The following is a 15,188-nucleotide window of genomic DNA, read 5'->3' as shown; positions in this document are numbered from 1 at the left end:
CAAAAAATGCAGGATTTGTGTACGACCCCTCAAGCTAGGTGCACAACCTAACGCATTGACGGATTGACGCTGGCCGGAAATCATTCATTCCAATGGAGGTGAAAATGACGGATAGTAACGGACTAGCGCGCAGCACGGCAGCAGTTCTGTTGACCATCGGACCGTGGAGGCGTTGAATTTTTCCTACATTTTGACAACATGGCAGAAACGGAGCGTTACGGTGCCGGAAGTAGGAAATAAATTGTAATCGCAGTTGTAAACAAACAATATCTCATTTATTTATGCAAAAGAAAAATAAGCATAAGCTTTTTTTTTTACCACTATTAAAAGTGATTTTTAACCATAGGTTGATTTCTATGCAGTTGATAATTAATCTATATTTTCGAATTTTGCGCTCATTTCCATAGCCCATTTTGCACCTATATATCAGCTCTTTCAATAGTACACTACTCAACTTGTCTCAGTTCAGTATTATATAGTTCAGTACCTGCATCTGGCCAGGTCCGTCAACGACGGAACCTCGCCACGTTGTTCTGGGGGTGGGGAATGCGTTGGGGAAACGCTCCGTTAAAACAGGAAATATAGGTTGTGTACCCGGCATTAGCTGAACAAAAACAATTTCCCCCCGGGGATTAATAAAGTATTCTGAATCTGAATCTGAATCTGAGCCTTCACAAGCACATCTATTTTCAGTGTGCAAAGTCATCCAGTGGGCCGGATTGGACCCTTTGACGGCCGGTTTTGGACCCCGGGCCATATGTTTGATACCCCTGCTCTATGCCTTGGCTTTTCTTTTTTCTTTATAATATGTAATCAGTTCGCGATGATACAAATAAATTTACACTTTCAATTTAAACAGATGTACAGGTAAATATATTAATGCAGATATGCCTGTGGTCAAATAAATAAATGAATAAATATAGATAGATAGATAGATAGATAGATAGATAGATAGATAGATAGATAGAAACTAAAATGAAGACATTAAAGTGGGAAGTATTGTGTTTACCCAGTGGGGTTGTGGTGTTGACGTGGAGCCGCCCTCAGCTCACCTACCTACCAGGAAGAGATTGATACACACACACACACCCACAGGAGGAAACACGGTTATTGCACACACTGCTTCTGAAAGGTGAGTAAACACCAACCATGTGGAAGTGAGAAGTTGTCTGTCCTCTCAGTTTCTCAACTTAAAGTAGAACATTATGTCAAAGGGAAAGTGAAATTAATGACTCAGTTGTTACAGACGGCGGGTTAAAGTCGTCACCGCCGTAAACACAGTTGGCGAGTTATTAATGGCGGTCAGTTTGGCTGCTCTCCAGCTACATATACACGACATTACACCGTCTGACTGCCTGTTGTACAAAGTATTTAATAAGGCATGTGAAGCATTTCCTTGTTTCAACAGGTAAAGGCGCGTTAATATTACATATCTATAGAGATACACAGCAGTAGTCTGATAAATGGGGAAGTAGTGTGAATAATGTCTGTGTGTGTGTGTGTGTGTGTGTGTGTGTGTGTGTGTGTGTGTGTGTGTTGCAGGTTCAGTCTGAGCAGCCTGAGATGTTGAAATGAAGATTGATGAGAAAGTTGTCACCTACTTTGAATCTTGCACCTCACCAGTGGACAAAGAGGGGTACCTCTACAAGAAGGTAGGACATGGTATTAATTAAACAGTATCTATATTTCAGAGGAGGTGAGAGAAAGTTTGTTTGCCTTGTAAATAATTAACACAAGTTAATGGAGGTCATTAAATCACACCCAACAGTAAATACTTTGCTTGTAATTATCTCAACAAAGGAATACTTCACCCTCTAAATAACTACTGTAAACTTAATTTAATGGCCCGGGCTATTATTTGCTTAAATCACTGAACTCAACAGGCCTATATTTGGGACAGGCGAGTTACGATACTCGAGGATTACAGCACCCTGCATACCAACACTACACCACTTTATCCTGTTGAAACAATACTCACAACTTGAGTCAACTCTGTTGATTATTTTGATGCAAAGACCAGTTACTAAAGGAACATAAATATCTTACAGGGTAATGGACACATAATTTGAGGTAGCCAACAGCCTGGTTTTATACATTGGAAGAAGTTGTATGTAAAAAATGTTGTGACTGGGCTTTTAATTAAATTTCTTTGGTATTTCTAAATCAATTATTCATGCCATGTTAATACATTTGTTAAGAAAACTGTGTTTTTCTGGCCTCTGTTGATTTAACAACAGCAAAACTATATCAAAGTATCACTTTACAAACCCTCACACAACTCTACTTCCCAAACACATGCATTTCACTCATGGATGGATTACTGAACAGGCTCAGGGGGCCAAAGCATCAGGGGGTCCCTTGGCTTTCACCTACAAAATGTCACTGTAAACTTTATTTCAGGAGGGAAGGTCATTGACAGCAAGTTGTCTTTTACGAGGACACCTTACAGTACTTCTAAAACAACAGAAGCCCATAAAAGTTACAGTTTACGCAACAAATTATAAAACAATAACAATAAAGTTAACAGTTACCGTCCAGGAAGAGACTCAAAGTGACTTCAAAGAGACACAAAATGTGTACAAAGAGACACAAAATGACTTCAAATAGGCTCAAAATGACCTCAAAGAGACACAAAATGACTTCAAATAGACTCAAAATGACTTCAAATAGACACAAATGACCCCAAAGAGACACAAAATGACCTCAAAGAGACACAAAATGTCTACAAAGAGACACAAAATGACCTCAAATAGACACAAATGACCCCAAAGAGACACAAAATGACCTCAAATGACCACAAAGAGACACAAAATGACTTCAAATAGACACAAAATGACCCCAATTACACTCAAAATGACCCCAAAGAGACACAAAATGACCCCAAAGAGACACAAAATGACCTCAAAGAGACACAAAATTACAAAGAGACACAAAATGACCTCAAATAGACTCAAAATGACCCCAAAGAGACACAAAATGACCTCAAATGACCACAAAGAGACACAGAATGACTTCAAATAGACACAAAATGACCCCAATTACACTCAAAATGACCTCAAATAGACTCAAAATGACCCCAAAGAGACACGAAATGACCTCAAAGAGACACAAAATTACGTATAGTCACAAAATGACCTCAGAGAGACATAAAATGACTACAAATAGATGCAAAATGACTACGAAGAGATACAAAACAGCCACAAGGAGACACAAAATGACCTCACACAAAACTATTACAAAAAGATATATAACGACTACAAAGCGACACGAAACAGCAACATCAAAAAGAGACAAACATGATTTTTGCTTTGAAGAGGACAAAGATGGGTTTCACTTTCAGTTCAGTTTTAAATAGTGAGGTTTCAGCCAAAATGCATGTGTTTGGGAAGCACCGAGCACATGACTGGATAAATGAGACATGGATTATACTGCACGAGTTGTGTGGGAGTTTGTAAACTGATGTTTTGAAATAGTCTGGCTGTTGTTAAAAACGACCCCCAATCAATCAAAATCACTTTGACTTTAAATGTTTTCCATTTTCCATGGAAGCATTCAAGACAAACAAAGCTTTATTCACAAATTCAAGGTAACACGTCAGGACTAATTGATATACAAATGGTCATTTCGTGAATGAAGTGTTCCTTAAACTATTTGCCTGAACAGATAGAAACAAAAACAATAAAAAAACTACTTCACGTTTTTGTGAGTTTCATCAAGCACTGTAACATTTAACCCCCCAGTAGGCCACTTATTTCCTCAAATTGTTGTGTAAGAAATTGAGTAAATGAGATGTTATGTAAGTGAGTCAGTAAACCGCAGATGGCACAATTGTCACACAGGGCGAGAGAAACACTTCCTATCAGAAGCGCTGGTGTGTGCTGAAGGGGAACCTCCTTTTCTACAAGGACCGTCCGGCTGACCGCGACGTGATAGGAGTGATTGTTCTGGAGGGCTGCACCATCCAGCTGTGCGAGTCCGAGGAGCAGTTTGCCTTCTCGCTTGTGTGGAGCGAGCCGGGACTGCGAACATACAAGTTTGCAGCCGAAGACCAGGCCAGTCAGGAGAGCTGGATCAAAGCCCTGCTGTCAGCCAACCACAGCTACCTGTCTCTGCTGGTGATGGACCTGGAGAAGAAGTACAGAGGTGAGAGACGGAGAGTCTGGGTGTCTGTTTTTATCTGTGGGTGACAGAGAGAGCTGCCTTTGTTCTAGAGAGCAGCTGTGTGAGGCGTCACTGTTTACAGCCTCCTCATCAGACACCATGTACATCGTGGTACATGGTATGCAGACAGTATAATCTCATAACATCCAGCTGTCGGCATGAGCAGGCACTGTGAACACAAAGTTTGAAATAATTTAAATTATGATGTATGCATCTACTGTTAGACTGTTTACCACATTATGTCATGATTAATATGTAATTTAGTTAATTAATGGCATTAACTGGTTATGTTTACAGTGGAAATACACACATTATTTGCTTTAAGTTATCATTGTGAGCTATATCTTGATTGTACAATGTAATGGCTATACAGTAATGACATCATCAGCGTTAGATAGGTTCCCTAAATGCTTTGCTTGCCACTGGGTACCATCGCTCAGAAAAATAAAGGCTCGTTTTACAGAACAAAGGAAGTGTGTCAAATAATACACAACCAAAACAAGAAGAGGATAGCGCTTTCGTTCCCCCCTGGTAGCTATCAGTGGCTATCTCCAGTTACCAATGAGTAACAGAGTAAGGTCTTTGCAGTTACAACCTGTAGTTGCGGGAATGGCGGATGGTGGAACAACCTAAGTAATGCAGTGTGTTCTGTAGGGCTGCCCCCTGAAAGTCGAAGGTTTTGATAATTAGTCTCAGACCCGTCAGTTGACTGAGATTCTTTAAGATGAGCAGTCGTGTCTGTTTTTTTGTCGGCTGTGCAGTTTAGCCTTCTTCTGAGGACGTTTTGGTCCCCAGATTTAGCTTCAGAGTGAGCCTTCTTTGCTCCAAGCTGCGCTCTGGTGCACAAATTTGAAAATCCTAGAATAGCGAAGGAATGATCCGCCCTACACTCCCTATGAATCGCTAGTTCTCGTTGCCTTCATTGGTTGTATTGGTTAGGTTTAGGCAAGAGGAGTGGGACTGGTTAGAGGCAGGGTAAGAATGCCAGGGTAAGCCAATCAGAGGCAGAGTAAGGTGGGCCATTCCTTTGCTATCTTACGATTCGCAAATTTGCCTCCGGTACAGGCAGCTGCACACCCAGACCCAGGGTGAGTCTGAGTGGGATGGAGGCAGCTGCCTGGAGAAAGAGAGGCTTTGCCCGGTCAGGCTCTGAGAGAACGTTATCTTCTGCTTTCTGCTTAGAAGTGGTGAATTTACAGCTCATGGCAACTTTATACGATACAGTCTCTTGCTTTAGTTTGATATCTAATGTTGGCAAAAATGGTTGTTGCACATCTCTGTTCTGTCGTTAGTGTGGATAGCACACATTAGCTGAGAGGGCTAATATTGCTTTTTTAAGATATTACCCTGAATGTCCCACCGAACTTCGATCAGACTCTTAAACTATGTGTGGAAACAAGGGAATGGATAGTCGAATATATGCACTGAACAGCCAACATAAGTTGGGTGCAGTATTAGTGTCCTGTGTTGTTGGTAACTGATAGGCTGTGAGGAAAACAGGAAGTGATCCGGTTGTCTTTGCAACAGCGGCGCCAACAATAATACCACTTTAAAATGCTGCGGGGAGAAGTGTTGGAAATTTGTCTCTTTCCACTTCATTATATATTGGAGATCTTATCAAATAATTACTAGTTGTCCACCTTTCTTGAAACAGTCTTCAGCTCCAGCTCAACTGTACTTTTAGGTTTAGAAAGAGACATTTAGTGCCAAGTGTGTCATGTAAGTCAAGAATGATGTTCGTCAAAGCTTAAGTGTTGATGTCGACATAAAAATTTAGCAAGCCACGCAGTTAAGCCAGTTTTCATTGTCAAATTTTGCAGCCCTTGCTGGAAAATAAAATGTCTACTCTGGGGGGAAATGAAATTGGGTAAACTGGGCAGTGTAATATAAGCACCTTTAGCCTCTCTGTTGATGCATGTTTCTGTTTGTCTTTTCTCAGATGCATTAGGTGAGTTCTCCAGTGAACCAACCAACCCTTTCGTGATGCCAAATTTCAGCACCGCAGAAGTGGCATATCCTGCAGCCTTTCAGAGTTCCAAGTCTTCAACACTACCTACATACCCAGGCACAGGTGTGGGAGCAGGACCCAGCCTGAGCTCCAGTCTGACGCTTCAAGCTCCGACCGTTTCGTCCAAATCATCCAGTAAAAGATCACCCAAACTGTGGCCCAAGAAGAGCTCTAACGTGGTGCCTGTTAACACTCCTGCTCCGCCTCTGATGGAGTGGTCAGCGGCCTGTTTAAGCACCAAGGAGGAATTCACTCAGCTGCATGAAGATTTTGGAAAAGAGGTGAAGGAACTGATTGCTGATTGGTCCAAGAGGGGACGAGGTGACGCCGTTGTTCAGGAAGAAAACTTGATAGATTTCGGATGATAACTGTGACGTTTACACAGTGTCTACACCTTGATTTCAGTACGTGGTCGCATTGCAAAGCTATTATGTATATAAGAATTACAACAATTACTGTTGAGATATATTTGTATATAATTGTTGTTTAAGAGCAAATTGTTTCTTTTGTACTTATTATACCATAGAGCCAATAAATGATCTCATGCTCCAGTGATATTAATTCCTTATTACAGTGAAGAGATTTCGTCATGTGAAGATTAAAAACAAGCCACATGCCATATTTTCTTTTAAGGACGTTAACACCAGCTGTGAATGTGGCCTTTATCTCACTGATGATTATGTACTTGACCAAGTCCATACAGTATATCATCAGTCGGGCTGTGTGTTGTTAAAGTTAGGCATGATACCTGACAAGTTTTACATTCCATGATGGCAGAAATTGTTGATTTGGAACTCAGCAGGTCTTAACGTTATGACTTAATGTTAGCTTGAAGATATAACAACGACAGAGGTCACCCTGTGTCCTTTTGGGTTTCCAGCACCTTATACTTCATTCTACTTAACATAGACCTGTTGGCCTCACTCGTGGACACTAACATGGACTAATAATGTTTGTATATGGCAACACATTTGACCAATTTTATCAACAGTAACAACCTAAGACACTGTTAATTAGGAAGTACTCGTCTTAGGACATTGGGACTTAATTGTCGTCTTGTCATATGAGGACATGATGTTTTTTCTAAACTACTTCCTGTTCAAAGACAATGTTTAGTTATACTGACCAGGTCCTACTGATCCCAAACAGCTTCGAGACATTAAAAATGTGTACCAAACAGAAGCTGAGGTCTCAGGAGGTGACCTGCATACACTGTAGATTCAAACATGCAGTATTAAAGTCATGACATTAAAATCACAAATGCAACTGTGTCATGCTATTTTCATTGTTAAGCACTCTTGCTGTTATTGGTAACTTTCGTGATTATTTTTGTGCCTTCCGTCAACTGCCAATGAGCTGTGATCTGTTTGTGGTCAGTCAATGTGACGTATCTTCCGCTGCACAGAGGATTGTGGGTCAGAATTGCCATATAAATCATGCTGGCTTGCATACTACAAAATGCGACCCGATGCAGTAGAACATCCTGGTATTTTTGGCACACTGCATTTGACATACTTTGTATTGGGACATACTAAATGTTATTCTGGCATATTAAATAGTTTGGTAGTATGGGTATTGAAATGCACCATATAAAAAAGTATAAGATTCAAAATGAGGCAAATATATTAAAATGGGAAGCTTATCAAATGTGCATAATACGATCAAGGGTTTAAGCAATGGGGAGTAAAAGGGAAAACAGCTTGGTGTGTTTTGGAAATGGATGTAGGGCTGGAGAGTTCTGAAAATCTGAGAGGAAAATACGATTCGGGAACGCATGAAAATAACTTCTTTTTTTTTTGTCAGTGTCACAAAAATTGTTTTAATAAAGATCTAAATGAAATGCATATTGTTTAATACTCGTGCAAACAAAGACCTGCATTTGTGTCTGTTCACACTGTTCACACTACCAGAAATGAACCCACTCCAAATGTTTTCTGGCCATTATTTAATACTTTAATACTGATTTTGGTGTCTAATTTTCTGTACAGATACCAAAATTATTCCTTTTTTTTTTTTTTTAAACCTTTAAGAAATAAAGCCATGAGTCTCTATAATCTTGTGTGCATGCGCTGAACATCCATGCAGCCTGCTGCAGTTGCTCCTGCTTGTTTTTTTTTTTTTTATATATTTTGACGTACTAATTATTTTCATACCTCTTTTTCTTCCTTACAGTTCTCTTTGTTATACATCAAGGCGATTGTAACGTATCACACTTCCTCCCTAAGGGATCAATAAATGTATTTCTGATTCTGAAAAGCTGTTAGAAAAAGATAAAATTGTCAGTAAATAAGCACAATAATGAGACAATTGATGTCAGCTGTCTTCCTTGACAAACACTTGTTATTGATACCAATCTGAGGTTTGATACCAAGCCCTGCTATTCAGTTATGAAATGTTATTGATTCCCTAGAAACCCCTTGGTCTGTATACCACTGAGTTAAACCACTTCCTTCACTTCAAAGCCAGCCAGTGAGTGTGGGTAAAAAAAGGACCAGCAGTTGTATGTGGGGGGGGGGGGCGAAGCCGGCCAAGAAGGGCGAAGTCTGTTGAATTTTAGAAGAGAGTCAAAATGGCTGACAAAGACAACGGTGGGGGCAGGCAACGCTATTTCAGTCCCTACAGCTGTCTTGTTTTATGGTCTTTGACAGAGCTTGGGCTCTGTCTCCCTCTGTCACCTTCAAGCACATACTTGAAGTGACTCCTCTGCTGCTTGCGCCCGTCTTCACAGAGCAATGAACTTTTGCTTCTCCGCAAATAACTCTGATTTTATGTAATCAGCGGCAGCATCTTGTGTCAGATAAAATATATAAACACCCAGAATATATAAGAAAAGACAAATTAGACCTATAAATAAGTAAAGTATCGGTCCGCACTGGTGCAGGATCCCGATACATACCTTAGCTGTACAGTGGCGTGATTGATGGCAGCCTATGGAGCTCATATATGGAGTTCAGTGGGTGGGCCTGTGTCTTCCTGTTCTACAGCAACTATACTGGGAACCTCAAGATGCAACCCAAATTAGTGCACCCATGGTGGGAAAGCTGCTTATTTAGGCCAGTCCTCATTTAACGTTTCCCATCACAGATGCGACCTATTGTCACAGAAACAGGTCCTCCTGTTACAGAGAGATTAATATTTGATATTTGCTTCTCTGGCTATGGAACGTATTTTCCAATATCTAAACTTTTTGTTGTTGTTGTTATTCCATCTGTGTGTGGCATTTCCCATGTCTACCAGTGCACAAAGCTACAAGGCATCATGAAAAACAAACCAGCTGGCTGCCTTGAGGAGTTTTTTCCCCCCTTTTTTACAACAAACACAATTTGAAAGTCAAACAAACAGTATTTCCACAAAGCATTTCCTGCCATCTGTGTCTGTATCACAGGACTGTTTACATTTCTGATTACTGCAAGGTCAGTGTCTATAGCGGCCGAGTAGTCGCGTGTCATTGCTGGATCCAGATCAGCGTCCATCAGCCAACTGTTTTCAAGTTTCATGACTGTTTATAAACCCTGCTGGCCACTACTGATCTAGTAGTGGGCTCAAACCATCATCTAGACAGGTGATGACTTCGGGATATGTTATCCCACGATTACATGTTGGCACCCCGAGTGGCTCGCGGCTGTTAATTACTGTTAATCCTGTATGCGTGTATTAAGGGAGTGAAGCAGCAACAGCATTTCGTCATATGCTGGATTTGTCCTCTCACAGTTAATATAAAAGAAGCCAAAACAGCCACAACAAAGCCTCTTCTCAAGAAGAAGAAGAAGAAAGGATGAAATCAGTTGTCTCTCAGCATGTCCAGTCTTGTCAGTTTGTCCATATTAGTCCATAGATGGCACCAAAGTCAGGCATGTGTGTTGGCATTGAATTCACCTCATTCCAAGACTCCTGGAGCCTATTTTGGAGCATCTGTAAGCCGATCCGTCCCGCCACCTCTTCGCTCCTCCCTGTTTCTCTTACTTTCCCCTCAGCTCTGTTTTCCCAGCCAAACCTGATGGTGTGGCTAAAGTTAGCCCCCCGTGGGCTAGTATATAAGGCCCCTAGGGTCCGATGCTTACATGTCAGTCACATCGGCTTGGCGTAGGCTTCTCTTCTTGACCACCAACAACCCCAGAAACTTGAGAGATGGTGAGTGTGGCCATGTTGTTTGGAAGAGCAGTCTCTAGGGACCTAAACTGATGAGAGCATCACTGATACAGTTGCTATCTGGATTACCAGCAGCCGATGAAGCTGAGCATCCCAAACTTTGGATTTGGACCCAGTCTAAATTTTTATCTGCTGGCTTGAGCCAAAGTTTGACTAACATCTCAAACCTTAATCATGATGAAATACTGAAATACTTAAGACTTTTGGATATGGCTTATTATTGATCCCCGAAGCCATTAAAAAGTATTTTAGATTCAAAATGGATGGGGAAAAAAGTCTGTGTGATCAAAATGTGTGATGTCTTTAGCAATTTGGCAAAAGCCTTCAGATACAGTGATTTAATTAGACTTTTTGGAGAGTTTTTTTCATTGATCTCAGCTTTAATAAGAATATAGATTTAACTGAAACAAACATTTTAGGACCCCAGTGTGTCCTTTTCCTTTTGACCTCAGGGCATCCTTGACTGTCCTTGTATTTTTTGCTTAGCCAGGATTGCTGTGTCTGCTAGTGAAGTCTGTGTGGTTGATGTTTTGCATGTTTAAAGTGTGTTTTACCTTCCATCATCTCCCAGGCACCCAAGAAGGCCAAGAGGAGGCAGCAGCAGGGTGAGGGTGGATCCTCCAATGTGTTCTCCATGTTTGAGCAGAGCCAGATCCAGGAGTACAAGGAGGTAAAATTTTCTTCATCACATCTCGCATACTTAGAGCTAAATCTTTCTAGCAGTATAGACGCGGGTCTTTGTCGGCCATGTGGGAAAAGGGACATTTTGTACTCCATTCATTTGACCTCGGAGGTAACTTGAGGAGGCTATAGACCTGATCAGGTGACTGCGTAAGAGCAAGAATGTCCTCGTCAGCAATGGCAGGACAGTAAATCAGTTTTTCCGATGACAGCAGCTACCTCTCCCCCTGGGGTAGCTCAGTAATTCTCCTTGGAGACTCGAAACACTCACTCTGTGACCCCATTGGAATTCAGCCCAACAGCTGGTGGGCAGTAATATTAATGAAAGCAGGAAAGAGGGGCTCGAGGTGGGAAGAACAAGAAACATTCAAGGTCCGAAAGTTGAGTCTGTATTTTGAAGGAAAAGAAAGAGCAACAACATATTTTTTGTTAATTCAAGTAAGTTTTTCCCAACAATTAGAGATGTAGCTCAGTTAGGAAATTAATGTTGCTATTAGCGTACAACAAAGCAGGAGTCTTTCTGGAGTTTTTCCTGTATTCAGGCAGAAAGAAAAGAGAATACAGTGGCGACAGTAGCTGAAATAACATTGGGGACAGGGTCATCAGATTTAGTCACAAGGCAGAAAAGGGGAGGGGGGTGACAGCTGTAATCAATGCCTCCTCCTTAAATGTCGCAAGGGGCTTGTCTCAGATTCCGAGACCATTTTAACACCTTAGAAAGACAAGTGGCCGGCCAGCTGCCAGGTCCCAAAAGGTTTGCAATGCCATCTTTGGTTTCACTGGATGCTACGCCCAGCTATGTGGGGCAAGAGGTGGAGACGGCCACCACATTTACACGTTTATGTTGGCAGGCAATCTCACGCAGACAATTATCATAAGCGAGTCTTATGACTAGGACTTGTGAGAAACGTGAGGATCTCAGTTTTCACTTTTAATTACTCGTGGTTAAGTTTGTAATTACGGGGCTCATGAATGTCACCTGAGGAGGTGTTGAACCTTTAATGTATCGAGAATAACTTTTTATTCCTTGATTCCTTACCTCACTGTCTCCGGCAGGCTTTCACAATCATCGACCAGAACAGAGATGGCATCATCAGCAAGGACGATCTGAGGGACGTGCTGGCCACCATGGGCCAACTGAATGTGAAGAATGAGGAGCTGGAGGCCATGGTGAAGGAGGCCAGCGGCCCCATCAACTTCACCGTCTTCCTGACCATGTTCGGCGAGAAGCTGAAGGGTGCGTCGACACATAGAACCTCCCTTGCTCATCACTTTTTGTCTTCTTCCGCACATTTTCCCCACATCACATGCTTGATATAATCAGGATTCTTTAACTTTTAAATTTTTACCTCTAAACAAATTAAAAATCATGGCCATATTTTTCCCCAGTACATTTTATTTGAAGGAGTCAGGTATCTGTCCACTACAGTGGACACTATGCATCAACAGTATAACAAGCGTTTCAATGGAACTCAATATAGGTCAGAAAAGCCCTCCCTCTCTTGATCCATGTTTTTTTTTTTTTTTTTTTTTTTACAAAGTCAATTTGCTTTCTTTCCTTTTTCTTCTTTTCTTATTTGGAACCCTAATTTCCCTTTCTTCAGGAAGACATTACAGCAGTCATTCACTCGGCTCTAGTTGCATTTAAAGTCAATCCAAGTGCAGTGGCGGACCAAACCATTTTTCATCTTTAAGGGGTGAGGGTGGGTTCAGAAAGCTTTTACTGTTTCTTTATATATAGTTCAGTCTTTCAACCGATTTATTCATACAATTTTAATTTAGTTACGGCACTTATTACTTAGAAATAAACAATTACAAACAAAAACAAACTTTTTATTTCAGGCTTTTTGAGTGCCCGCTTCCCATTGGAGCCCTGGGTAATCCCACTTTTCCCTCCACTACAATGCCCCTGGGTTTGAATACAGATAAGAGCATTAAATTACAACAGATGTAGTCGAGAAAGTTCATGAGCTCCATTGAATCGCTTTTTATACCGTCGGTGCATGGTGTCCTCTGCAGTGGACCGATTCGCATACCCTTTGGCACATGACTATTTCAGTCCCTGAAGTACTTCTATCCAGAATTTAGTAATTTTTTCCTTCACATTTTTGTAACATCTTATGTCTGGTTTCCTATAAATAGCAACAGTTATCCCTGGGTACTTGGTGCATCTCCTCTTCCCTACGCCATTTTGAAGTTATGGTGCCTCATCTCAAAATGCCAAAGAGATCTAAAGATAATAATCAAGTGGAATTGAAGACAACACTTTAGGGGTGTTTGGGACATGGTATTATAACCTAAATGTTTCAAAATGAATTAAACTAACAGGCTGCTTTTGCTGTTAGGTGCTGACCCCGAGGACGTCATCGTTAGCGCTTTCAAGGTCCTGGACCCCGAGGGCACTGGCGCCATCAAGAAGGAATTGTAAGGGCTTCTATCTTTAACTTACCCTCCATCACAACAGTCTTAGCTCTTAGTGGCACGATCATGAATCATGATGCACCATCTGTTATTCATTTTTATCCATTTCCCCTCTCCAGCCTCGAGGAGCTCCTGACCACCCAGTGCGACAGGTTCACCGCTGAGGAAGTGAGTTGATCCGTCTTTGGCTCGCTCATATTCTAGCTGTCTTCTAGTTGTTCAGGGTTGTAAGTATTTCTCTAATCTCCCTCTGCAGATGACCAACCTGTGGGCTGCTTTCCCCCCTGATGTGGCTGGCAATGTGGACTACAAGAACATCTGCTACGTCATCACACACGGAGAGGACAAGGAGGAGTAAAATCCACCTCTCTCAAGCTCTCTACCTCCGCTCAAACCCATACTCGACCCACCATCTACTCACTCCCCTCCTCTCCGATGACGCGGCTTCCTTGCACGCTTCCACACTTCTCCAGCCCGCTCTTTCCGCTTGCCAGCTCACTACAAAAAGACTTGTCTCCTTTATTGAGATCCTCAGTGAGAGGACTGAAGGCTGTGGAGGGTGTTTGTGTGTGAGTACCAACAGGGGGACATGGGATTATTTTCAATAAAAAATAATCTTGTGGCACCGAAACACTCTCTCCATCTCTGTCCCTGCCTCTTCTTCCTCCGTCTTTTCCGCCATCACTCATTCTGTCCTTCTGTGTTGAGGCCAACAGTGCATGCATCATACCTACATGCGGCGTGTATGCATAATGCAGTCCAGTGTATACAGCGGTCAGTTAAAAGTGTCTCTTGGGTGCTGTGGTGCATGCACAGTCACTTACTTGAAACAAGTAGCAGCCTGACACGAGTGGTCTGTTAGTCTCAACCTCACGCAGAGTGTTTTATGGATCTGTCCCTCTGTTTATAATAGAGGAGGTGCACAGTAAGAGTGAGGGTACTGCACTATAATAGTTTGCCTACCCCCTCTCTTTTGAATCTGTCCCTCCCTCTCTGAAACACAGGTACGAACGGAAAAGTTGCAGTGAAAAATAGGAAAGCATGGTCTTGTAAATAGAGAAAGAGATGGTGAAAGATGGTGAGCGGGAGGCAGGAAAGAAATGAACAAAAGTAAAACGTCTTTGTTTTTGGCTCTTCTTCCTCCCTCTCACTGCTGTTTCTCTCCTGTTGTTGTGATTGTGTCTGTAACAAATAAAGAAGTACAAATAAAATCCACTATCTTTCGTATGACACTGTGTCTGTTGGTTTAAGTGGGGATGTGGGTGATAAAGCACTGCTGGTGTAGAGCACTGACTGCACACTGACTGTAATATGCATATATCTCATGAGGCCCAGTAGGTAAGAATTGCAGATTGCAGCTGAAACTTCTCCCCGGTTAGGATTCCCTCAGTGTTCATTGGTCAAGACATTTTTACAGGGAGCCGAATTATCTAGAGGTCTCCTCCTCTCTAAAATAAACAGACCCAGTGAATCAAACCACTAAAAACACTGAGTAAAGCATGTTAAAAATCAGTGTATTTCTGACACTGCTCGTTGTAGAGGTGCTGCTAACCACAGTGGCCGGCGCAAAAACACCAATTGCCTATCTACATCTCTAGGTTACTATAGAAAGTGAATGAAGTTATTTTTTCTTCGACTCCAGCTGCTGCGAGAGGCAGTTTATTAATGTATGTAAAACTCTCCACGGTATGAACAGTGGTTACATGAGCTTCAAAACCAGCCACAACTCAGCCCTGAGCAGAGTGACCGTCCTCTATTGACCAATCAA

General features: G+C 41.8%; 2 protein-coding genes across 2 annotated transcripts; both read left to right on the top strand.

The window, feature by feature from the left end:
- The first annotated feature begins 1,068 nt into the window (after positions 1-1,068).
- Positions 1,069-8,223, top strand: LOC126399629 (sesquipedalian-1-like). Its single transcript, XM_050059729.1, has 4 exons — positions 1,069-1,132; positions 1,543-1,652; positions 3,840-4,143; positions 6,101-8,223. The coding sequence occupies exons 2-4, from the start codon at positions 1,572-1,574 to the stop codon at positions 6,532-6,534; spliced, it is 819 nt and encodes a 272-aa protein (XP_049915686.1). The 5' UTR covers positions 1,069-1,132; positions 1,543-1,571; the 3' UTR covers positions 6,535-8,223.
- Positions 8,224-10,165: 1,942 nt separating this feature from the next.
- mylpfb (myosin light chain, phosphorylatable, fast skeletal muscle b) lies at positions 10,166-14,647 on the top strand. Its single transcript, XM_050059730.1, has 6 exons — positions 10,166-10,300; positions 10,890-10,988; positions 12,056-12,236; positions 13,345-13,423; positions 13,540-13,588; positions 13,677-14,647. Exons 1-6 carry the CDS (start codon positions 10,298-10,300, stop codon positions 13,776-13,778), a joined length of 513 nt encoding a protein of 170 aa, XP_049915687.1. The 5' UTR covers positions 10,166-10,297; the 3' UTR covers positions 13,779-14,647.
- Positions 14,648-15,188: the final 541 nt, after the last annotated feature.

The sequence above is a fragment of the Epinephelus moara genome, chromosome 13 (assembly GCF_006386435.1).
Source record: "Epinephelus moara isolate mb chromosome 13, YSFRI_EMoa_1.0, whole genome shotgun sequence".
In the NCBI taxonomy this organism is placed as follows: domain Eukaryota; kingdom Metazoa; phylum Chordata; class Actinopteri; order Perciformes; family Serranidae; genus Epinephelus; species Epinephelus moara.
The sequence above is the reverse complement of the archived record's forward strand: the minus strand, read 5'-3'. Positions and strand labels throughout refer to the sequence as shown.

Excerpts from the sequence above, each read along its gene's own strand:
- mylpfb (XM_050059730.1), top strand. Across the intron at positions 10,989-12,055 it reads AGATCCAGGAGTACAAGGAG|GCTTTCACAATCATCGACCA; the intron begins GTAAAATTTTCT and ends TGTCTCCGGCAG. Across the intron at positions 13,589-13,676 it reads ACAGGTTCACCGCTGAGGAA|ATGACCAACCTGTGGGCTGC; the intron begins GTGAGTTGATCC and ends CTCCCTCTGCAG.
- LOC126399629 (XM_050059729.1), top strand. The coding sequence starts at position 1,572 with ATGAAGATTGATGAGAAAGTTGTCACCTACTTTGAATCTTGCACCTCA. Across the intron at positions 1,653-3,839 it reads AGGGGTACCTCTACAAGAAG|GGCGAGAGAAACACTTCCTA; the intron begins GTAGGACATGGT and ends ATTGTCACACAG. Across the intron at positions 4,144-6,100 it reads CCTGGAGAAGAAGTACAGAG|ATGCATTAGGTGAGTTCTCC; the intron begins GTGAGAGACGGA and ends GTCTTTTCTCAG.